Below are 23,347 nucleotides of genomic sequence, written 5' to 3'. Positions count from 1 at the left end.
TTAGTTATGAGGATGACCCAAATATGACCCAAATATGACTAAATTTCTGTTTTTCCATTAAAGGAATGAATGAAATCAGCTGTTAGAAACGTGTTTAAAAAATACATTAAAGATAAATTTATGTGTTGAATAGTTTAGAAAATAAGAGAAACGTTAGAATAAATAAAATATGGAATTTAAAAAATTCCATCCTCCCACGGGGATCATTGAAACTACACACCTTTCCTTAATTGCTCATCGCAGGGAGGATGTATGTCGCTATTTCCTTAAAAGGACATATCCTTGAAAGTCAATGCAGGCAGAGAGTGGAAGTTACAATTACTCCAAAGAGGGAAGTGTTAAAAATTATTTTGTATTTTATTGCTAATAATGCTAGAATTATTTAGATATGTTTTCAAACGGAGTTTTAGACAAGTTATTTAAGAATTACAATTAGACTGAAACATGCAATTAATTCCAAATGAGAAATAATGGCTTCATTCTTGACCGGCACCCCCATAGTTCTTCATTGGTTTGGTCTGGTGTTCTGTACGGAACCCAGCAATATTATGAGGAAGTGAAGGGCGGTGGTTGAGAAAAAGAACGGCACAGGGCTAGCTGACGGTTTTCTGGAAGTTGTCAGGTAAGTCTGTGTTTATATCTTATTTTAAAGAGCTATTTAGTTGCATTAAACACACTCTGATATATACAAAACACGGATTTAATCCCGCTGCTAAAACTTCATATCTTAAAAGAAAACGTAATGTGTTGCTCACTCGTTGGTAGCCTTGAAAACACGGCTAACAGTTAGCCGCGTAGCTAATGGCTCTGTTACGAAATTGGTCGCAAGTAAAGAAATATTTCCAGCTAGTAAATCCCGCGGTTAGCTTCGTGAGTTGAAAATGTGTTTGTGAATTGGGTTATCGCCAGTGACTGTTGGGTATTTCATATAAATTATGATGTTGGTTAATACAGGCCGCAAACCAGAAGAGTGTGCAGGTACGGTCAGCTTTTTAAATCATATAAATATCGTGTTTAACTTTTTTGGCTTATTCGAAGTTAATTAATGTCAATTGTGCATTTGTATGACCGCTGGGGAGAAGAGAACATTTAATTAAAAACGCGTAAATATGATATATGCGTAAATCAGCTTTAGTTGTTAGTCAGTCGACACGGTTAACCAACAATCACCAGCTGTCTTCAGTCAGCTTTTCAGATTCATTCTCAGTAGGCATAACATTTGTCATTTTATTCTATTTTTTTTATTTAATAAGTTATAGGGTAAGACGTTGCTCATATTTTCTTTCCTTTTTTGTTGCACTTGTCAGTGTTTCAGATAATATCAGCCCACATCACTGTTTTTACAGGGCATCACATGCATAGCGAGATAATACTTGCTGCCTGAGCTGGTTGAATCCATTTTCCATGAGCGCAGAGCAGCAAAACCCAAAGTGTCTGTCAACATAAAGATGTTAACGTGGGGACAGTTCAACTCTTTATTCAAGACTTTGCCTGATAAGGGCATCTGTCCTCACATCGGTAGTTTTCCTACCCTCTTTGAAAGCAGTGAGCTGATCAACCTAGAAAGATGAGGAACATTTCCATTTATAGCTCAGTGAGGGACACCTCACTGGGGATTCGCTGCCAGAGAATTATATTACCCTGCTACTCATGTGTGGATGTGACTGACAAACTCTTATTTTGAATAATGGCATCATCTACTTTGATCTAAATGCTGAATTGTGCTGCCAACTTTTGTCTGTCTTGTGGTGTTTTCTTCCACATTGTGCCTTGGCAAATGATGCTGTTTCCTGTAAATGGGGAATAAGTTGGCATTCATCCCTATAACATTGCATCCTGATTGGAATTCTTGAAGTCTTTTCAATCAAATGAAAAGTCTTTTAGTTTAGTCTTATCAGATGTAGAAATCAACTCAACCTAAATCAGTTTCCAGTTTGTTTCTCAGTAGTTAATCAAATGGAGCTGTAATTCAAAAAGATGTGTAACCTGATGTCTGTTAATTTCCACAGAAACAAAACATTCACAATGTCTAGCAAAAGGGCTAAGGGAAAGACCACGAAGAAGCGCCCTCAGCGCGCCACTTCCAATGTCTTCGCCATGTTTGACCAGTCCCAGATTCAGGAGTTTAAGGAGGCCTTCAACATGATCGACCAGAACCGAGATGGGTTTGTCGACAAAGAGGACCTCCACGACATGCTTGCCTCGCTGGGTGAGTAAAATTCTCAGACGTCTTAAGGAGGTCAAATGTATGCCATTCATGCTCTGTTCGTATTCATTTGGGTGTGTACTGATGTTAGCTGTGCTTAAACTGGTTCTACAGGCACACGTATTTAAATTTGCTTTTAGCTGTTAATAAAAATAATGATTGCCTCTATCATTTGAGCCTTTCAGGTTTATGAGTAGAGAAAAGGTGCTCTTCATAGATCTATACTGGTTCATTAGAAGAAAATGGTGCAGTAACTGCTGTGTGACCTGTTCCTGCCAATGCTACTGCTATGCAGGGTTTCCACCCATGTATTTCAAGCTCCTAAACGGAGCCGCCTACCCAGACTAATGTCTGAAAACAGCTGGTAATTTTAAGCTTGGCTTTAGGACGAGAAGTACAGCTGCTGTTTAATATACCTTTTTATTTTAACACATTCAGTAAGCTGTGAAAGGGTTAGAACTGCTAAGCAAAAGACCCAGGCAAATGTTACAACTTATTACTCTTTTACTCTTGGTCTTATAACTTGTCCGGCAGAAACCCTACACTTAAAAGGCTTCACTCTGCTTCTTTGATAGGAAGCACAATGAAAATAATAATGGTTTGAAGCTGGGATTAGCTGGCTGAAGTTGCTTTATAGAGAAATAAACACAGGGCTCTCGGTACAGAGAACATTGAAGGCAGTAAGATGTTTGCCCAATTTAGTTTTGTTCCTATTAGGATAAGAAGTTGTTTGAAAATAGAAAAGTCTCCTCTGAATTCAGTTTGCATCACATATGTTTATCTACACAGGCAAAAATCCCAATGAGGACTACCTGGAGGCCATGATGAATGAAGCTCCTGGGCCCATCAACTTCACCATGTTCCTCACCATGTTTGGAGAGAAGCTCAATGGCACAGACCCCGAGGATGTGATCAGGAATGCATTTGCTTGCTTTGATGAGGAGGGGACAGGTAACTTCCTGTTGGTGATCCACAGTCTCATGGGGGTTTTTTTGTTTTTGCTTTTTTTAATTTGAAGAGGGAACTGTTGCAGTTTCTTATCTGATTTTGACCATTATCCACTTCAGGTTTCATCCAGGAAGATTACCTCAGAGAGCTGCTCACAACAATGGGTGACCGGTTTACAGATGAGGAGGTGGATGAGCTCTTCAGGGAGGCCCCCATTGACAAGAAGAATAATTTCAACTATGTGGAGTTCACACGCATCCTAAAGCACGGAGCCAAGGATAAGGACGATTAAGGAGCTACACCAGCGTTCTCTCTGTGCCCTCCACCTCTCTGTCGTCAGCTAGATCACCATGCTGCATGTCTCAACTCCAGTTTAAACCCTATTTTAAACAAACCAAAGCAATAACTATCAACACGGTTTGCTGTGAACTTCCAGTATTGCCAAATTTACACATCTTAGAAGAAAAATCTGAATAGTGTTGTTTTGTCATGTAAAGATGTGAAGTGGCAGCACTTGGAAAGCTCTAAGGAAATGCATCTTTGCAATTCATGTGATTGGGTTTAGCTGAGTTTTTACATTTTCTAATATAAACTTTTTAAATAAAAGCCCTCTATCAAGTTGTATTTTGCTGTTTCCCTTCCATAAATGACAACTGAAATAAGTGTTGCATTATTTTGTCTTTATTTTATTGCCTCGGGTGAAACAAAATTCTTAAGCAACAGATTTTTTTTTTTTTTTCTCCCCCCCCCCCCCCTCATTGGGATTTTTGTCAAGTCTCTACAAGCCTGCTCTTCCTCCGATCCAATTCAATCAGCATGTGCAGGCTAGCACTAGGTGATGTTTGTGCAAAGTCCAGTGCAAACAGTAAAATCTGACCTTTATAAAAATGAAAGGAAAACTGCTCAGTACATACCTGCATGCTGTCTGCTTCATATCAGGGAGTGATCTAGTATAATAAAAATGCTTATCTATGAAACATATACAAAAGGATGCTAACCTACCAGATGAGAAGGACGGGCTTAAATCCATCCTGGAACTAAATTTTCTTTGGTTTTTGGCAGAACTACATTTACAGTGTTCATTTCCCAAAATCTTGTTTGAGCGATGACGCTAAATCAGTCTGCACTTTACAGCTGCGCCCTCTTTAAATGACAGTCCATGCTTTAAATGGCAGGTTAAAATACAAAATTATTTTTGGTGCAGAAAGACCACTTAACCCTCCTGTTATGTTGCGGGTCAGATTGACCCAGAACAGAAGAGATGTCATCTGCATCACTACAGAAAACGAAAATAAAAAATCTAAATTGTAAAATAATCAATGGCAGTATTTCTGACACTTTTGGATGAGTAAATTTGTCCCGGGTCAAATTAACCCAGGAGCATAATTGGTGTTCCTGGAAACCAACATAACAGGAGGGTTAAGCTATGACGACCGGCCGCAAACTCAAAACGTTATTTTGAATAGGCTTGTGCAGTGATAATGTCGCCCTCTAGTGTCTGAGTGGAAGGTTCAAACCACATGACGCTGCCTTCAATGATGCCTCGATTATTGGACATACAAAACCTATGAAGGTCAGAAAACTATTAAAACGAGTTATCGGAAATGAACATTTATTGCGAAGAGACTAAGAGAAGTGAAGGTTACAGTGAAAGTATGGATTTCAGACACTGCTTCTTTCGTCTGCTCCCTTTAGGGGTTTCATACAAATTTAATAATAAAAGAAAGAAATATATATCTTTTTCTACACCACGAATTTCAGATGTGTGAAGAGCTATGCTAATCTACAGCAATTCTCTTGTTATATGCTAATTTAAGAATTACTTCTTGATTTGGAACATCAAGACGCGTGTGAAATTAAGAAGAACAGACTTTGAGGGTGCCTTGAACGCCTCGTGCTCCTTACGGAGTCACGTTTGGTAGCATCTCCGGTGTCAGCGGTTATTTTACCCTTTTCCGCTGTTGGAAGGTCCAGGTACGAACTTTTTCAGTTTACTGTCGTCACATTTTTGTTTTTATTTATATTTCCGAAGTGTCAGCCCTATGAAAAGTTAGTACAAAGAGCAGTGCGGCTCTGCTAGGTTACACATGAGGCTAGCACCTATGCTAACGTTAGCTAACAGCAACCTTCAAGGTTGGTTCGCTAAAAGAAACTAAGACAGACGTTTCCCTGTATTTAAAACATTTTGGTGAATACCAGAGACATTTTAGTTTTCTATCAATATATATATTTAAATTTTGTAAGTAAGGTGGCATTTACGCAAGGATAATATTGTCAATGGCCAAAAATAACAGATGTTATCTTTGCCTTGAATTATTTGCATACCAGTCTAGCGTCTTTGAAAAAGCCACCCATGAACTGCTCATTTTAAACAGGAAAACGTTTGGAAGGAGTCTCTGACTCTTGGTGTTTTTTTTTGTTCTCTCACTTATTTAAAAATAGTCTTAATAATTTTGTGTTTTTATTTCGTTTTAGCTCAGCTGGGACCGGTGAGTCCCGGACCAGGATCATGGCTCTGAAGCTGATTCAGAGGATTCCGTTCAGGATCCGATGTTATCCTGCTGGATCCGTCAGGCCTCTGAGTACCAGCAGCCAGGTCTTATGTGTAACTTGCCTGTGTACATCAGCCGGCCGGTGTATCAGGATATGGGGCTGCCGGAAGCTACTACAGGACAGCGTGACGAGGAGTCTGACCACCATCGTCAGGGAGCCTGCATTCATCACCAGCAGCTCAGTGGGAATCCACAGAGATTCGGTCCCGCGGTTTTGTCTGACCCAGCTGCACCGACCCACAGCTATAGAGGAGCAAAGTTTCCTGCACCGTCTAGAGACCTGCTCCTCCTCCAGGCAGGTTTTCAGACTGCTGCGCTCAGTGGAAATCATGTCTGACACCATGGCCGCAGCAGCCCTTCACCGTGTGGCCGACTTGGAGCAGGAGGGTGGTGCTCTGACCAACCCCACTGTGTTGGAGGAGGCCACTATCAGGGCCCTGTGCTTCCAGCTGGAGCAGGACTCTGGACGGTTGACTAATGCTGGACTGGTTTCGGCTCTCTTGGCTTGCACACGGCTTTACTTGGATCCCTGGAGCACACTGATGGTAAGGCTCATGTCTGAGAGCCAGGCAAGGCTTGACAGGGGGGAGATGACCATAGGGGAACTGTGTACTCTGGGGCAGGCGATGCTGGCCATAGAGGGTCCAGGCAGTGTGATGTTGGAGCAGTTGATGGAGCAAATCCAGAGGCAGGAGCTTTCCAATTGGAGCCTAGCAGACCTTGTTGCTGTTTATAGACTTCTGCAAGGTGGTGTGGGTGTAGATGGAAAATACAGGGACCTCCTGAATGCCATGCACAGCCACGCTGTGACTGTTACTTCCCGTATGGATCCTGCTGCTGTCAGCGGGGTGCTCGGCGCTCTCGTAACCCTGAATCAGATGCAGGCCATGCCTCTTGTGATCAATCTGTGTAAGCAGGCTGTGCGGCATGTGCCTCACTTCACCGATGAGGAGCTCACCCATGTACTTGGGGCACTAATGCACTTTGGTCACAGTGATCATTACTTTATGGGGGCGATGGAGAAATATGTTCCTACAGTGGCCTTCACCTCCCACCCAGAGACAATTACTAAAGTGATGCAGTTCTTTGGACGCAGGAACATCCTTTCCCCGCCCGTCTTTGATGCCATCGCTGAGAGCTTTGTGTACCGAGCAGATGACTACAGCACCAGCCAGGTGGCTAGGCAGATCATGGCTTTTGGGAAGCTGGGATACCTCCCACCCAATGCGGGCCAGGTGTTCGGGAAAGTAGAAACTATCCTACACACGCGTTTCTCACACTTCCAGCCTCGAACGCTGCTCAACCTGCTCCATGCCTGCACCCTGGTGGAGAGGTTCCCTGTTAATTTTGTCTCCAAAGTTTTCAGCAGTTACTTCCTCCAGCAGCTGCAAGGTAAATCGTAATGCCAACACATGCTGTGTCATGAGTGCATGATTTAACAAAATATTGCTGACGTCATTTCCTGCTGTGTGTTTTTGTCCTGTAGAGCAAAGCATGGGAATTGACCGGGCTGCTCTGGCACAACTGACTCAGCTCTACATGACTGTGAAGTTGGAGTGTCCCTTCTATGAGGTAAAGTATTTAGAACAATGTGAGGGTTAGACACTTGGAAAGCTGAATGACACAGGAACAATGCAAAACCTGAATACACACCCACATGCTTAACTCATCATCGGTGTGTGAGCTTCAGTGCATTTTAGTTATGTGGCATTAGGAGCAAATTATTTATCAATTTACTTATCTAGGGTCACTTTATTGTTTCTACAGTGTTCAGTTGTATTTTATTAAAATTTGACTTACCAACCTCCAATTCCGGTCTTTTATCTAGTTTTCATTTTTTGAGATCCAAAAACACAAACTAACAAATGTATACACGTTCTGTGAGCTTTTATAAAAACAGGATGATGTGTTTTTATTGTGTTTTTCTCATTTCAAATGGATAGAAAACACACGTAAAGGTAAACAAAAAGAAGTGAATACTAATAACATTTATACTGCTCAGTGTTTTGTTTTCAAATAAATGAAAATCTGTAAGTCACACGTCATAGCAGGCTATATGAACACTTTCCTGTGTCAACCTTTGTTTTTCTTTAATCAGGGTCCCAAACTCCTTCCAAAATACCGCGTCAAGTCTTTCCTCATGTCTGGACGCTCTCTGGAGACACCAGTGGATCCACATCTGTACAACTCTGTGAAAACTGGATTGGTGGATTTGCTCGGGGATCGTTCATACTTTGGATCGAAAGTTCTGACGCCATACTGCTACACACTCGGTAACGCACACACGCTGGTCTGCACCAGTGGTTTACTTCATAAATGTTTCCTGTAGCTTATCTACTGAAGGCTTCGTTCTTTTCTTGTTGCAGATGTTGAAATAAAACTTGATGAAGAGGGATATGTGCTGCCTGCCAGCCAAACTGATGACGTATACAAAAGGTAAACCAGTTTCATGTTTTCGATGTCAAAGCAGTGAAAGTAAAGCTCGTATTTGAGAGCTGTATGGTGACGTTGCAGGATCGCTCTGTGTATTGATGGACAAAAGAGGTTCACGTCAAACTTGAGGCAGCTTCTTGGAAAAGAGGCCATCAAGCAGCGGCATCTGCGCCTTCTGGGATATGAAGTTGTTCAGGTTAGATCCTCAACAGTTCTTAGATTTGTGTAGATCAGTAAATCCTAAAATTCAAACGAAATAGCCGAATTTGTGTTTTTCTTTCTAGATTCCTTACTTTGAGTTTGAAAAGCTGCAAAGCAAGACCAGCATGGTGGAGTATCTACACCAAAAGATCTTCCCTCACACCTACAGGCTCAGCTGGTGACCGAGAAACAGTTTCGCTGTGGTTGGAACTTCAGGGCTTTTAAAAAGGAAAAACTCCATATTTATTTTTGCTAACAGTAATTGCCAAGTTAATGTGTTTTAAGTTATCACCTGCACATGCACAAATTTAACTGGACAATAAACTGTCTTTTGTACAAAAAAATGACTTGATGGAATGATTTCTATATCACACAAGGATGAGTATTGTTTGAAAAATATAATTTATTTTGTTTTTTGCAACAGGGTGCCGCAAAAACTGTACAAAGATAATAGAAACCTAATTCCAGCAATCACAAGCTTAGTTATAAAGAGTCATAAGCACAACCTTGAATTAAAGACGCCCGATTTTTACCTTACAGTTTCTACCATTCATTGGACACAAGATGCTTTGGTTTTTATTGCTGCCTTTTTCGGCCAGGAGTGTCAGTTGGATAAATAGAAAAAAAGGGCTATGATACATGTAAAACTAGGATGATGTATTTTCCTTTACGAAGCTGGGATCTGAGGAAGGCCAAACTCGTCTACCAGGACACCATCCTGAAAGAAAAAGAAGGAATTCCCATGAATAATGAAAGCATAACAAACCAAGAAGCTATAAACTAAATAGAAATTTCACAGGAAACTGTAAAAATCTTGTGATCAGTACCCTGTTTGACTTGTCGCCGGGCAGGCCCTCTGGGATGGAAGGAGCAGATGAGGCCTCATCGAGGTAGGAGCTGTCGTCATCCATCAGCAGCTCGTCTCCCAGAGCGTCCAGCTCTGTGGACAGAACAGCATTTAAAGATCAGGAGCTCTATCACTTTAGATCTGTGTTTAAACTGTCTACACACGTGAATCCTTAAAAAAGTCCTGTGTGTGCACAGGGATGTCAGTGGAAAAACTAGAAGCCTTTTTTATGAAATCCACACACTGGTCACATATGCTGCAAAGATAAGTCTTGACCAGAACTGCTGCAGCTTTGTACACTGTAATGTTTTCTTTTTTAATGCTGTATATGTGAAATCCAGGCATATTTGTGTTTTCCTGACCTGCTTCCAAGTCGTCCTCGTCGATGTCAGGTGTGCCATAGCTCCTGCTCATCGCTTCCTGGATCTCGTTGGCATCCTCCATCATGTCCTCCAGCTGGTCTTGGAGATCCTGAATATTTAAAAAAAAAAGTTTGAAGCATTACATTTGTGTCAGCAGCATCTTTGGTAATTTGATAACCTGCACACTCTGCTCATATTTAATCTGGGCTGTTATTAATCCCTGCTGGCCAATCACCATTAAGGATCTTTCCTTTACAGGACTTATCTAACATGTGTATTTGACAACCAATACAATAGTTTCTGGGTTTATCTGGATGTAGCTGCACAGGCAGAGACCACCCTCACTAATTTGTGATGCACAGCGACTCGTTTTGTTCTATCAGCAAACCTTCAAGGGTTAAAGAGTTAGCACCTAAGACTGGTAACTGAATTTCAATAATAATAATTAATTAGTTAATTATTAACTAACAGCCAAGTAGCTACATTAACTGCTGTTAAAATAACCTGAAAGCATACCTCAATTTTATCAATCTTCACATTCTTGTAAGCCTTCTTCATGTCTTTGAGGCCAACTTTCATGGCATCAACCTAAAAGAAAAAAAACAAAACATGTTAGCACACAAAGTATTTTCTTCTGTAACTAAGATCTGGTCCAGTTCCTGTTCTCTTACTGTAGTTTTAGTGTCTTTCAGGTTTTGGATCGCGTAGTTTGTTTGCTCCATGTTGAACGACTGCTGCATAAGATTGTCTCTCTGGCCTTCATACCTTGGAGCCGTGAAGAAATAAAGTTATGAGAGCAATCAAGGCAGCAGCTTAAATAACTTACCCTTTCTTTAGGAAGTAAAAGTACTCACATTCTCTTCTGCTTTAGCACTCTCATTGCCTTTTGCTTGACCATGTTCTAGTGGGGGAGAAAAAGGACAAACTTGTGGAAAACCCCCTCACAAACTGTAGGAATTATTTTAGAGAGGTTTATTTTGATCTTGAAAGTTTTTAAGAGACATCAGCCTCTTTGTCTTACAGTACAACCGGACAACAAGACTCACCTTTGAAGGCCCATCTCTCATCTTTTTCATCTGATCTTTGTACTTCACAAGTTCAGCATCTAGTCTGGCGATTTTCTTATCAATGGACTCCGCCCGAGAATCCACCTGAAAGTAGAAACATGACATCAATTTTAGTTGATCTTTGACAGTAGGACCATATTATTATTGGAGCTCTTTTTAAAGAAGAACACAGTAATGAATTCAGGGTTTTTCCTGGTTCAGAATAGGCCACTAAATGGTCCTACAGATGTTGAAGGGCATCTACAGACTATGCTGCCTATGTTTTATACCTCCGTGGTTGCAATAGTGGTCTTGTATGCGACAGTGTGCTGGGGCAGCTGGGTGAAGGCAGTTGATGGCAACAGATTGAACAAATTGATCGAGAAGGCTGGTTCAACTCCTCAGCATCTTGGACAATCCATCCAAGCATGACCCTCTTGATTAGTCACCACAGCACACGAGTCAAATGACTCACTGCCACAAGGTGCAGGCCTGAGGACTACAGGAAGTTCCTTTCTACCTGTGGCTATTAGACAGTACAACTCCTCCCTCATGTGATGCATGAAAAATATACACATGCACAGCAACACTTCCTAACCCATCGACTCTTTACCAGATGGGACAATTATTATTATTATTAATACAGTATCATTTGTAGTTCTCCATTGTCACATGCTACAATTCCCTATAGCATTAAAAATATTATTTAAAACACCACTTTCTGCCTATTTACTAATCATACTGACATTTATACTGTCCTGTAGACATTTTGCTGTTGTTCTCACCTGTGTCTTATCTTTCCAGCAGCCGTTCAGTAGTTGATCATAATTTTTTTTTGTGTGAGAATGCTTTTTCTCATTGTACCCAGCATCTAAAAAGGCACAGGGATTTCCCTTGGGATCTATTTTATCTCATCTTATCAGAAACTAAGCATTTTCCTGTTATTTCAGGCCATTTGGTGGACACTGTAAATGTATTTTATGCTACAGTAAATTAAAAACAAAATATTTTTCTATCACAGCCGTGGTAATTTTTCTGCGGTGGGCGCTAAAACTCATCATCGTTAAACACGTCCTTCATCTGCAGTCTGACAACCAGTTTAACTGGTTCATGTCTGCTTATTCTCTTTGTTTTACTCGGAGAACAACATGGTTTGAGCTCAATCACAGTCAAATGGCTCAAATTCCTGCCCAACGTTACACAATGATGACCCATTACCCACACTGAGAACTGATTGTTTTCTTTGAGAACCTTATTTACCAACTGACACTGTCAACTCAAGGCGTTAGGTTTTAAGTCTACGAGACATTAAAAACATAAAAAAAATAACATACGATTAATCTAGAAAATAATGTATATTTCCGAAAATTATATCTCCAATTAAATATGTGAACCCGTGGCCTGTTTGGTCCCCAGAAACTTGGCTAACACTTAGCTAACTGTCTTTGTTTACTTCGTTTAAAGATCCTTCCGAAAAGTTATTTCCGCCTCATACTTACGCTTCCGATGCAGTCCGTCAGGTTCGGTGGCGGACCTTTAGCTTTTCCTTTGCCAAATATGCGATTCATTTCGGCAAAAATAAGGTGAAAAGTGTAAAAGAAGAGCTACGTTTGTTTGTCTGTCAAGAGTTCAGTGTCCAACTAAACACCCGGAAAAGCCCTTCCCATGACGTAAGGGGAGTCACATGGGCTTGACTCACCCGGCCACGCCCTCCTCAGATTACTGTTGTGCTGTTGTATGTGTGCTTGATTATTGGCCTGCCTCGTCTTTATATGGCGCAATTAAGTTCTTCAACTAATTCTTTTTCTCTCTCTTTTTGCCGTTTAGATAGCACTAATTCTAAAAATTAAACACAACTATACAAAATTTGTACAAAATTCGGGGTCCTAAATTAACTTGATATGATATATATGAAATATTCTATCATTTCATATATTATGTCTATTAGTAAGCTCAAGTATTCCAGTTATCCACACCGCAGCTTGTAACTAAAAGCTTTATGCCCCCCACTCCGCCCACACACTCTGATAATATTAAAATTAGGTACATCTTTGTAGACATAGCCTCGCCAGCCTGTTTAGTTCATTTTCTTTTATTTTCGTTATGCTTGCTGCCTTCAAACAAACATGCTGTTAAAAGCCATCTGCTTTTTCCATAAAAGCACTTATTATTTGTAGAGCCCTTTTCAAAAGACAAGTCATTTATGAAGGAGAATACAACAGAACATGTAAATTAGGAAAAAAGTGTTAGTGGCTCAGAACCTGAATGTTTCCTTGTTTTACTTCACTGATAAAAAGTTTAGAAGAGTTTGTCCTTATCCAAACAAACAGAAATTTCATATGGATTGTTTAAAGCAAAATGACGCATATTTTCAGTATCAGACTACAGACTACAGACTCGGTACTCTGTATGTAAATAAAATTCCTTTGACCTGAACTTAGAACATGAACCTACATGAATCTAGTCTGTCTGTTCTTCTTATGGCTTATTTCTACACATACAGAAATAGTCCAAAAACACTAAGTGCTGGAATTTGCCTACAGTAATTCATACACTGCCATGATAAGTCAAATCAATTTAGTAATGTTGAAATATGAACAAATCAAAAATGAGGTTACTAATACTAATAATAATAATAAACGATTACGATTTTGTATCAGGTGCATTAATGGGTGAATAATGATCAAATGATCTGGAGGTCTTGTGGATGTATTATAATGAACATAATAAAAGAAGTCTGAGACAGAAGCTTGTAATGTGGGAGAAATCATCAATCATCACCTGATGTATCTTCTTATCCCGTAGTCTTGCAGAGGTGGCACAATTGAGATCCAGTATGTGAACACTAATATGGACTGCTATACAGAAGCTTCTGTTTATGCCAAGTTATGTGAATGCAGCTATTAATCATTGCAGTTTCTTTAAAATAAAAAACAAAACAAAGACCCCACATTGCATCCTCTTCCCTCTGGGGGGAGCTGATGGCTTACAGTAAAAAACTCTTAAACTGTAGAAGTCTGCAGAGTCACTGCCTCCAATAAGAATCTCTTCAAGGCTTCAAAATCTATTAAAACAAGTCACCAAAAAGGAGAGAGATTTGTTTTCCTTAAAACAAACAAACAATGAGTATCCGCTATCCCCGAGCTTGTCACACTCCAAGGAAAGAATCATTGTGTATTTGTTAAACTTGTTTTATTAAGCTCTTCACAGACAAGTTTTAATCGATCAGTACACGTCCTGCTCGAATGACGGCAGGAGAAGCCAATGTACAGCATTAAACTGTGAGCACAGAGATGAAAAAGAAATAAATAAAAACTACAACGATGCCTCGATCACAGTGTTGATTCTTAGAATAACGTCTCTTATTTTTAGAACATCTGTGCTTTATCTATTTTTATGTCCATATACATGTGTCAGCAAGAGATTTATCAACAAGTATTAGCTAAAGATGCTTTTTTTTTAAATGAGATAGATGACTTTCATGTAGTATTTGCAGTACATTCAAAATAACAGCACAGTCCATGAAGCTTATGGCTGCTGATGTTGCCTTTACTATCATAGCAGTGATGATTAACATGCTACAAATACAGTATATTTTCATAAAGTCTGTGCAAAGATTTTCATTTTGTAGTCTATACAAAATAAGTCTTTGTATAGAGACTGAGATACTGTACAGTTGTTAGAATATTCTGTATTTTTACTTGTTGAAAGAGCTAATCGGCTTATCAGACTGCACAACAATAACAGTATGACAGTTCAGCAGGACTACAGTATGTGTATCATGGTAAAAGCCAGAGGTGGGACCAAGTCATTGTTTTGCAAGTCTCAAGTAAGTCTCAAGTCTTTATCCTCAAGTCTCAAGTCAAGTCTCAAGTAATGTCAGGCAAGTCAGAGTCGAGTCTCAAGTCACTGGTGTAAAAGTCCGAGTAAAGTCACAAGTCTGAAACTTTGAATTTCAAGTCCTTTCGAATCTTTAAAAAAAATATGAAAAAAGCATGTTGCAGTTATATGCTAAATGTAAATATTAGACCATGTAATTTTAAAATCTGTGTTTTTCTCAACACATGACAAAATAGTGAACTTAGAAAATATACACAAATTGTGAAATTGCACCTCTTTAAAATGCAGCTCAATTAAACCTAGCTCCAAGAATAATTTTCACCGACAGTTCTGAGATAAGCTGCATGTTATTCTTGGATGCGGTTGTAGGACCAGCTTTAAAATCGCATGACAAAAATATCATACACATTAAAAAAAACTGTATCACCAACGTAGCCTGGACAACATTTGCTAGTTAGATGAAGTCAGCTATCTCATCTTAGCATATTTATATGCATATTTATAATCATACGGTTCTTGGAGTGAGTGCATACACTCATGAAGTTTAGTAACTTCCGGTCACTGCAACAAGCCCAGGTACAGTTTACCGACGGATGGGTGCAGGACCTTGAAATGTACCGTGTAGAACGAAAGACCATCGTACGTATCATAAGTTTACCAGTCTCACAAATCGTCTTCATAAATACACATTCGTTAACCGTTTATTAATAGGACCTTTGAGCTCAACGGTAATTAATTAGTAGTGGAAATAATTTCTGGTACCCATCACAGAAATGTAGCAGTGACAACAATATTGTATGCTGTAATCGTACTGGGCAATTAGTGATACAAAAAACCTGTTTTATCCTGTGAATAAAAGTATATGTTTTTGTCAATGTACCATAATAACAGAGGAGAAACGCAATATTGTGTCAGGACAATTCACTATTTATGCACAATAAATAAAGGAGCATAGCGCGACCATTTCTGTTCAGCGCCAGACTTGCTTGTAACCTATATCACCAATTATGTTATGAAAATGACGTATTAACTACTAAAAAACACTGACCTTCGTGTAAATGCTTGGAGCAGACTAACCTGTGAGCTGGAGGGTTCTGGGACATTATAATTGGTCTTTGAATGGCTGCAATCCAGTCGCCTCTTTGTTACTTCGGAAACATGGCTTGAACAATTTCTCTTCAACGAGGTAATCCGATAACAACCGATCTCTTTACCCGTCGGCTTCCCGTGGCTGTCATGCGACCGGCTATTGCAGTTAATAATACAACGGCTTCTTGACATTTTTGTGTTTCTTTTTATCGCTGTATAACTGATTTTAATTGAAAGCCTGCGTGCGCTAGTACCGCTTGCCACGAGTTCCCAGAATCCTTTGCGGTTCTACCCGTGAATGACGTCACATTTTCAATCTCTATATAATATGCATGTTAAATTTTATATTTGGGGTAAAATATCAAGTCTTTTCAAGTAAACCGGTTCAAGTCCAATTCAAGTCCCAAGTCATTGGTGTAAAAGTCCAAGTCAAGTCACAAGTCTTAGAACATTTTTTCAAGTCAAGTCTAAAGTCATAAAATTAATGACTCGAGTCTGACTCGAGTCCAAGTCATGTGACTCGAGTCCACACCTCTGGTAAAAGCCATATACAAAGCACATATCATTATTAGTTATATACCATAAAGTTAACAACTTATCAGTCTGGACACAAAGCCAGGGTCAAAGCTGATAGAGAGCCCTCTGTCAAATTTTAAATGCACATTCAAGTCCAGGATCTTCCCTCCACATTCTCTCATTGATTAACTTGCTTTGATGCAGCTGAATGTTGCTTTTTGTTTTTTTCTTTGACTCTTACACAACTTCAAAGTCCAACACGAGTCAGTGAGTGCTCTCACACTGTGGTCAATCAGCACCATTCAGGCTCTGCACAGATGTGAAAATGTTTTTGGCACATGTCTGCTGTCAGCGATTCATGCAAATATCACCGGCATGTCAAATGCATTGAATAAAAATAGCAAACATTATAATATGAAGTGCTGTTTGACCCCTATCTAGTAATCATTCCTGAAGTCATTTTTCTGCCGCCACAAACATTTTTTCCTGGACTTGTAAAGGCACATTTGGCAAATGAAAAATGATAGGAGGAAATTTTGGGAATAAACAGCATTTGAGAGACAAATGAATCAAAACTGATGAAACTTGACATGGGCCAAGTGATTTTAATCAGTCTCCTGCTCGTTTACCCTTTAAATAATCATCAGTTCTCCTAAGATATCTTCACATAATTATCTCATGACCGTGTGTGCAATATTGTGTAATGATGATTTTATGAAATGCTAATCTGCTGATTATTTTGCCAGTAAGCTCAATACCCATCTATCCATCTCCTACTTATTCAATTCAGGGTTGTAGAGGTGATGTAACGTATCTCAGCTGTCAGTACACCCTGGGAAGGTTGGCAGTCTAAATTAAACTTATGGCTAAATAAATCATCATTAAAACAGTAAGCGATCATAAATTTGTTTTAAAAATGTTTAATTAACTGTCACGTATGAAATCAAAATCTTATTTAGGATGCTGGATGGTGCGAATGTTTAATTTTTCCTAAAAAAAACCCCCTCCCTGAATAATTACTTAGTCATCAAAATAAATGGGGATTCATGCAATAATTGGTTAATCAACTAATTGTTGGACCTCCATCAACAGTAATCCATATTAATTATAAGCAGCACTTTCTTCTTTGACCTACTTAAACAGAAACAGTGTTTGGTTTACATCCACCTGCCAGGTTAAACCATAAATGCACAATCTTTGTCTCGACCTACAATCACAGGCTGCTGTGAAGGAAAGTGTCAGAAGTCAGAGGACACTAGGATGGATTGATTTGGATTTATGGACAACCACATCGATGATTATACCCTGGGTGATAATGAAAATGAAGTGAATCCAAAACCCAGTCTACATTGCTGTTGTGATGTGGGTTAAGCCCAGGTATTGTGAGTCTTCTTTTCCAGTGTGGGAGATTGAAGACAGTTCCACTGCTAGTCATGTCGGCTTACCAGTCCCATCTGGGTTCTCCAGGGGAACAGCGGCCTCTCGCACAGTGCTGGGGGCCTTTTTGCTCCCTGACACCTTCTCCCCCTTCAGTCTGGCTGACAGGCAGAAGTCTTTGAAGCAGCGTTTGAAGTTCTCATCCAGAAAGGCGTAGAGGACAGGATTGAGGCTGCTGTTGGTGTAACCCAGAGCCACGCAGAAGAAGTAGGCGGCCATGATGGCGGTGGTTTCCGGCACGGTGACGAGAGCTTTGACCAGGATGAAGATGTGAATGGGCGTCCAGCAGACCACAAACACGGCCACCACGACCACCACCAACCGCGTGATCCGGCGCAAGTTGCGATCCTTCTCCCTCGAGCCGGACAACATTCGGACGCTCTTCAGCCTCAGGACCATGAGGGAGTAGCACACGGTGATAATGAGCACAGGCACGACGAAGGCAAAGACAAACACTAAAATCTTCATCAGTGTGTCCCACTTTGCGTAGGGATCGGGGAACTGCAGCGCGCACTCTGTTATGTCTGTGGAAGAACAGTGGAGAGAAAATAAAGTGGCAATTTTATTTATATGACATGTTTTATGAAACTCAATGTAATTAACACTGAAAATAAAAACAGAAAAACCTGTAGGTTTGATTATGTCTTAAGTCAGTGAAAACTTAAAAAAAGGCATTCACACACAGCTGCCAAGTATGAACAAAAAGGTTTTGAGTCTATTTTTGAAGTGCACTTTATGATAAATGAAATTCCACTTCACAATTTTCTGCAATCAATTTAGCAAGTTGCTGTAGAATAGCTAATCTGCACTCAACAAGGGAACATTTTGCTCTAAACGCTTTTTTATTTCTTACGTCATCTATATTCAGGAAGGATGTGCTCAATTTGTAGCTAATGAAAAACTCTTCAGTGACGGATGGATTTGATATATTGAATATATTTCTGTTCTTAACATTTTATTAGTACATGCTTGGAGAGTATTTGCTATGCATAGAAAGTGGACAGAGACTCTTAAACTTTTTGTTAGACATCGGGGAAAGACTTCCTCACCGCTATTCGTCTGAGTACCGCCCAGCACAAAAGCCGGTATCCCTGCAGCCGAGGACAAGATCCAGATGCACACGTTTATCATCTTGGCCTTGAGGGGAGTGCGGAAATCCAGGGCTTTCACGGGGTGGCACACGGCCACGTAGCGGTCCACACTCATCATGGTGAGGGTGAAGATACTTGTGAACATGTTGTAGTAGTCGATGGAGATGAAGACCTTGCATACCACCTCGCCGAAGGGCCACGTATTCAGAAGGTAGTCAGTGCTCTGGAATGGCATCGTGGTGGTGACGAGGGCGTCGGCGAGTGCCAGGTTGAAAATATAAATATTGGTGGCCGTCTTCATCTTCGTGTACCTGTTAAATATGCACAACACAAAGTTGTCCTGTGAGGAGAGATACGGCACTGTCTCGGCAGCCGTTATTGCTTCGCGACTCAGTGGAAGACCTTTGTTCTGGGCTCTTTGTGAATTAAACATTGTCCATTAGTCCACAGTGCTTTCTTGAATTTGTAATGCAATCTTTCAGGCTCACACTTCATTGTTATATGTAAAGTGGTGCTGGATTGAAACCATATCCAATGAGCTTTATACAATTGTGTATTTACAGATTTTTACTTGTGGTAGCACCAATGCAAAATACATGCAGAATTTTGGGGTTTGGGTAGAAATTTTAAAAAGTTGATATTTACTTGCTATAGTATGATCTGCAAGAACCTAGAAGATTCACCTAAAAGAATGAACTTCTGTTCAAGATTACAGCAAAATTATCATAAAGAGCGTCAGTGTTTCACAAGCAAACTTTGGTTAGAATAAACTGCATTCGTGTCATGTTGGAGTAATCAGAAAAATTTGTTTCCAACTGGAAAAATTAATGTGAACTCCCCCCATTTGAGATCAACCTGAAAATAGACGTTATTTTGCACAATTTGCAGAGTTGCTGGTATTATATACCACAATATAGTGGGCTAAAGTAATTCAATTACTTATAAATGGTCTACTATTCACAAGCAGTAATCCAGAAAAAGAGACAGGTAAAACAATATTTCTTTATAATACAGCCCTCTGAAACCAGATATCATCGAGTTGCTTAAACAATGTACTTTTTAATTTAAGGAACCTATTAGCAACAAGTTACTTTAGCTAATCATGAAGACAAAAAACCCAAGAAAATAGTTGTGACCAGAAAAAAGAAGTTCAGTCTACCAGAAGTTCACTATTGAACACACTGCATGTCTTTTATTTATGGTGTGATTAACCCAAAATGTAGAAGCAGTAAATTAAATTTCAAGCTAACTAGCTGCTAGCTTCAGCTTTATATTCATAGATAAAGCTCAGTCCTCTGAGCAAAAGAGAAATTTATTTGTCATGATATCAAAGTTTTTTTCAAGTTTACTTTTAGCCACTTGGGTTTAGTTCAGCAGGCACTGACTTTGATATGTGGATTAATGTGTTAGCAAGCAGCTATTGTGTTTTTTATACACATATAGCAGAGAATAAGCGACGTTATATTCACTGGGAGTTGTAAATACATTCAGTGGCTTTACTTCAGTATGTAACGTGTTCAAGTGCAGTTGTATACCAAATATCTAATCAGCCAATCATATGGCAGCAACTCAGCGGATCTAGACATTGTAGTGGATCTAGTTCAATCTGAGAATAAGACTGGAGAAAAATGTGATTTAAGTCCCATTTTTGTGTCAGATGGGGTAGTCTGAGTATTTCAGAAACTGCTGATCTACAAAGGACAACCAGTATAGGATTTACCAAAAAGAGAAACTATCCAAATCAGCAGTTCACTGATTGAAAATATCTTGTTGATACAAGAAGCCAGAGCAGAATACCCTGACTTTTTCAAACTGACAGGTGAGTAACAGTAATTCAAGTATCCACTTGTTGCGACCAAAGTATGCAGAAGAGTGTCTTTGAATGGATAACATATCAAACCTTGAGGCAAATGGGCTACAGCAGCAGAAGACCACAACGGCTGCTACTTCTGTCAGATAAGAACAGGAAACTGAGGCTACATTTCACATAGACTCATCAAAAGTGAAAAATAGATTGGAAAAACCTTGCCTGGTTTGATGAGTAAGTGTTACTGCTTCTCCGACTTTTGCATGGTAGGGTCAGAACATGAAAACCCTTATCCACCTTGCCTTGTATCAGCTGATCAGGCTGGTGATGTATAATGATGTAGGACATATTTTCTTGTCCCCCTTTGAACTCCTCTGAGCACTGCAGCCTACCTGAGTATTGTTGCTGACCGTCCCTTTACGACCAAAATGTAGCCGTCTCCTGATGGCTTCTTCCAGCAGGATAATGCACAAAGTTCAAATCATCTCATACTGGTTTCCTGAACATGACAATGAGTTCACTGTACTCAAATGGCCATTTAGAGGCCAGGGGGTGGAATGGCAGATTCACATCATGGATGTGCAGCTGAAAAATCTGCAGTAACTGTGTGACGCTATCATGGCAAAATAGACCAAAATCTCTGAGGAGCTTATGTCAGATTGTTGAATCTGACATAAGGAATAAGAGCACACCTAAAAGCGAAAGATGGTAAAACGGGCAGTTTGGCTATATAAAACATGACATGTCTGAAAATCAGACAAGCGGCCTAAAACATCTATTTTGTGACCCAAATGGACTTTATTACATTTGAATAATTGCATATATTTCTTCCCAATAAATCAGCATTAAGCATCTTCTTCCTTCAGCTGTTCTCTGTGGAGAAACAGTAAAATGTACGCTCTTGTCTGTAAAGTGACGTGAAAAAGCTGACTCCTGCAGACAGGCGAAGCCATCAACCTGATTTGAGGTAATTGTTGTCGAGGAATTGAAGCATTCTGGATGGCACTGCAGCAGTTCACGTTACATCAGATAAGATTTGTTGCTCACACAGACCATAAATAAAGCCCAATGAGGTGTAAGCATGTTATTGGGTTGACAAAGCACCACTGGTTTCAGACGTAATTAATTTTATGCCTGCCAGGCCAGACTTGATGAGAAATGTATAGAAACCCATTATATATCTGGGAGGTCTTGCTGGAGAGTTGCCATTCATAAAGTTGGCATGTTTCATTTTCTGGAGGAGGTAGAATTAGCTCCCTGTCACCAAGCTTTTGAACATTTAATGTCAGGTTAGAAATGACGACATTCCCTTTCTTTGCCAAAATGACGTCTTGTTTTCTTTTTTGAGACTTGGGGGTTTAAAAAAGATCGTTCTCTATCTGGATGCTGTCTCATACCATTTTAAATGCCCATTTTGTCAATTCTTTCATGAGCTTAGAGCATCACACCTTTTTTTCAGTGTCTCTGAAGCGCATCCAAAAACAAAATGCAGGCAAAAACAAGAACTGTGACTAACACCAGATGGCCTGGAGGTCACTGTGTAAGCCCAAGTCTGGGTGCTCTTATTCCCAAGCAATAACATTTGCAAAGGCAGAGAAGAAAAACATTCCTCTGGCTGGATCTTGATTTCTTAAAAAAAAAAAAAAAAAGACACAATAGCATCTTTTCTCTTTTCTTTTCTCCATAGAAACAGAGAAGTGATTTCTGGCACACATGCGGATTTATTATTTATACTTTATGGTAAATGGTAAATGGCCTGTATTTGTATAGCGCTTTACTAGTCCCTAAGGACCCCAAAGCGCTTTACACATTCAGTCATCCACCCATTCACACACACATTCACACACTTTATGATGTTATACAAAGTGGGGAGAAAAATCCTTACCTAATAATCACATACATAACGAGGCAGTTGCCCAACAAGCCGACCACAAACACCACGGAGTACACTGCGGTGATGATGGGGATGATGGGAGACATGCTCTCCTGCTCCCAGCTATCATCATCGTGGGTCACATTGCGGCTGTCAGAGTATCCGGATACCCAAGCAGTTGAATTCGCCGGACAGTCTTCCAGCAGCGAGGAGAGGCACTTGGTGTCTTCTTTGTAAATTTCAATCGGAGTGCTTTCCATTTTGACACCTGTTTGTTGTTGGGCTTGGAGGAAAAAAATCCTTTCTGGTTAAGACTTTTAAAATCGAGTTACTGATAAATTCTGCGTGTTGAATTCAGAGATGTAACATACGGCAGGCAAAAAAAAAAAAAAAGATATGGTGATATCGGAGCAACTGAGCTGCAAAAAAAGCATCTAGAACATCTTTACTCAGTTATAAAAAGGAAAAAAGTTTGCACGATCAATTAATTAATGCAAAAACATCACACCTACACAAACTTCACTTTGGTTGTGGAGACGCGCGCAGATCTGGCAAAACACGTCCGGTAAAATACGCGCTGTGCTGCGAATCGTTGAGGGGAAAACGCGCACTGTAATGTGAAGCTTGCAGTTTACTCACCTTAATCACTCAGAAAAAGAGAGAGGGGGGGAGAAAGAGACGACGCTGTTTTTATTTTTAATATATCCTCGCAGGTATAATTCAGCCCGGCTTGTTTGTTGCCCTGGTGAAGGTTACGGCTCATCAAAGTTTGGGGATGGTACTGCGCGCCCGGAGAGGAGCAGCGGCAGCTTTGCGGACCCTCGTGCACACGCACTGATGGAGAAGTGGCGCGCAATCAGGCTAGACCCACCACACACACACACACACACACACACACACACACACACACACACACACACACACACACACACACACACACACACACACACACACACACACACACAACATTCACCCAAAATATGAGATGACAGAGCGATGACAATAACCTGCAGGCAAGCGCACAGCTTCCCACAATCACCATGTCACAGCCGAGTAAAAACTGTTGAGCATAATGAAGTAAGATTTGTGCATTAGAAGC

At 40.1% G+C, this 23,347-nt stretch overlaps 4 protein-coding genes across 4 annotated transcripts; 2 read left to right on the top strand and 2 right to left on the bottom strand.

Annotated features, from left to right (window-relative positions):
* The first annotated feature begins 471 nt into the window (after positions 1-471).
* On the top strand, positions 472-3,817 carry myl12.1 (myosin, light chain 12-1). The gene is made up of 4 exons (XM_080865809.1): positions 472-622; positions 2,010-2,209; positions 2,996-3,157; positions 3,274-3,817. The coding sequence occupies exons 2-4, from the start codon at positions 2,026-2,028 to the stop codon at positions 3,444-3,446; spliced, it is 519 nt and encodes a 172-aa protein (XP_080721935.1). The 5' UTR covers positions 472-622; positions 2,010-2,025; the 3' UTR covers positions 3,447-3,817.
* Positions 3,818-5,016: 1,199 nt separating this feature from the next.
* On the top strand, positions 5,017-8,667 carry fastkd3 (FAST kinase domains 3). The gene is made up of 7 exons (XM_080865803.1): positions 5,017-5,128; positions 5,630-7,098; positions 7,193-7,278; positions 7,805-7,979; positions 8,073-8,142; positions 8,221-8,335; positions 8,424-8,667. Exons 2-7 carry the CDS (start codon positions 5,664-5,666, stop codon positions 8,520-8,522), a joined length of 1,980 nt encoding a protein of 659 aa, XP_080721929.1. The 5' UTR covers positions 5,017-5,128; positions 5,630-5,663; the 3' UTR covers positions 8,523-8,667.
* A 56-nt stretch (positions 8,668-8,723) lies between these two features.
* Positions 8,724-12,255, bottom strand: chmp5b (charged multivesicular body protein 5b). Its single transcript, XM_080865808.1, has 8 exons — positions 12,095-12,255; positions 10,596-10,700; positions 10,404-10,450; positions 10,221-10,314; positions 10,066-10,137; positions 9,550-9,658; positions 9,168-9,280; positions 8,724-9,058 (listed from the first exon to the last, which is right to left on the bottom strand). The coding sequence occupies exons 1-8, from the start codon at positions 12,161-12,163 to the stop codon at positions 9,008-9,010; spliced, it is 660 nt and encodes a 219-aa protein (XP_080721934.1). The 5' UTR covers positions 12,164-12,255; the 3' UTR covers positions 8,724-9,007.
* Positions 12,256-15,523: 3,268 nt separating this feature from the next.
* On the bottom strand, positions 15,524-23,056 carry LOC308386338 (delta-type opioid receptor-like). The gene is made up of 4 exons (XM_080865805.1): positions 22,888-23,056; positions 22,261-22,531; positions 18,527-18,879; positions 15,524-18,001 (listed from the first exon to the last, which is right to left on the bottom strand). The coding sequence occupies exons 2-4, from the start codon at positions 22,506-22,508 to the stop codon at positions 17,472-17,474; spliced, it is 1,131 nt and encodes a 376-aa protein (XP_080721931.1). The 5' UTR covers positions 22,509-22,531; positions 22,888-23,056; the 3' UTR covers positions 15,524-17,471.
* Between the last annotated feature and the right edge of the window lie 291 nt (positions 23,057-23,347).

Source organism: Rhamphochromis sp. 'chilingali' (assembly GCF_963969265.1).
Source record: "Rhamphochromis sp. 'chilingali' genome assembly, chromosome: 18".
Taxonomy (NCBI): domain Eukaryota; kingdom Metazoa; phylum Chordata; class Actinopteri; order Cichliformes; family Cichlidae; genus Rhamphochromis; species Rhamphochromis sp. 'chilingali'.
The sequence above is the reverse complement of the archived record's forward strand: the minus strand, read 5'-3'. Positions and strand labels throughout refer to the sequence as shown.

Excerpts from the sequence above, each read along its gene's own strand:
- LOC308386338 (XM_080865805.1), bottom strand. The coding sequence starts at position 22,508 with ATGGAAAGCACTCCGATTGAAATTTACAAAGAAGACACCAAGTGCCTC. Across the intron at positions 18,880-22,260 it reads GTTATGTATGTGATTATTAG|GTACACGAAGATGAAGACGG; the intron begins GTAAGGATTTTT and ends CATATTTAACAG. Across the intron at positions 18,002-18,526 it reads CGGTACTCAGACGAATAGCG|ACATAACAGAGTGCGCGCTG; the intron begins GTGAGGAAGTCT and ends GTTCTTCCACAG.
- myl12.1 (XM_080865809.1), top strand. The coding sequence starts at position 2,026 with ATGTCTAGCAAAAGGGCTAAGGGAAAGACCACGAAGAAGCGCCCTCAG. Across the intron at positions 2,210-2,995 it reads CGACATGCTTGCCTCGCTGG|GCAAAAATCCCAATGAGGAC; the intron begins GTGAGTAAAATT and ends TTATCTACACAG. Across the intron at positions 3,158-3,273 it reads CTTTGATGAGGAGGGGACAG|GTTTCATCCAGGAAGATTAC; the intron begins GTAACTTCCTGT and ends TATCCACTTCAG.
- chmp5b (XM_080865808.1), bottom strand. The coding sequence starts at position 12,163 with ATGAATCGCATATTTGGCAAAGGAAAAGCTAAAGGTCCGCCACCGAAC. Across the intron at positions 10,451-10,595 it reads TGAGAGATGGGCCTTCAAAG|AACATGGTCAAGCAAAAGGC; the intron begins GTGAGTCTTGTT and ends CTCCCCCACTAG. Across the intron at positions 9,659-10,065 it reads TGAAGATTGATAAAATTGAG|GATCTCCAAGACCAGCTGGA; the intron begins GTATGCTTTCAG and ends TTAAATATTCAG.
- fastkd3 (XM_080865803.1), top strand. The coding sequence starts at position 5,664 with ATGGCTCTGAAGCTGATTCAGAGGATTCCGTTCAGGATCCGATGTTAT. Across the intron at positions 8,143-8,220 it reads ACTGATGACGTATACAAAAG|GATCGCTCTGTGTATTGATG; the intron begins GTAAACCAGTTT and ends GTGACGTTGCAG. Across the intron at positions 8,336-8,423 it reads TGGGATATGAAGTTGTTCAG|ATTCCTTACTTTGAGTTTGA; the intron begins GTTAGATCCTCA and ends TTTTCTTTCTAG.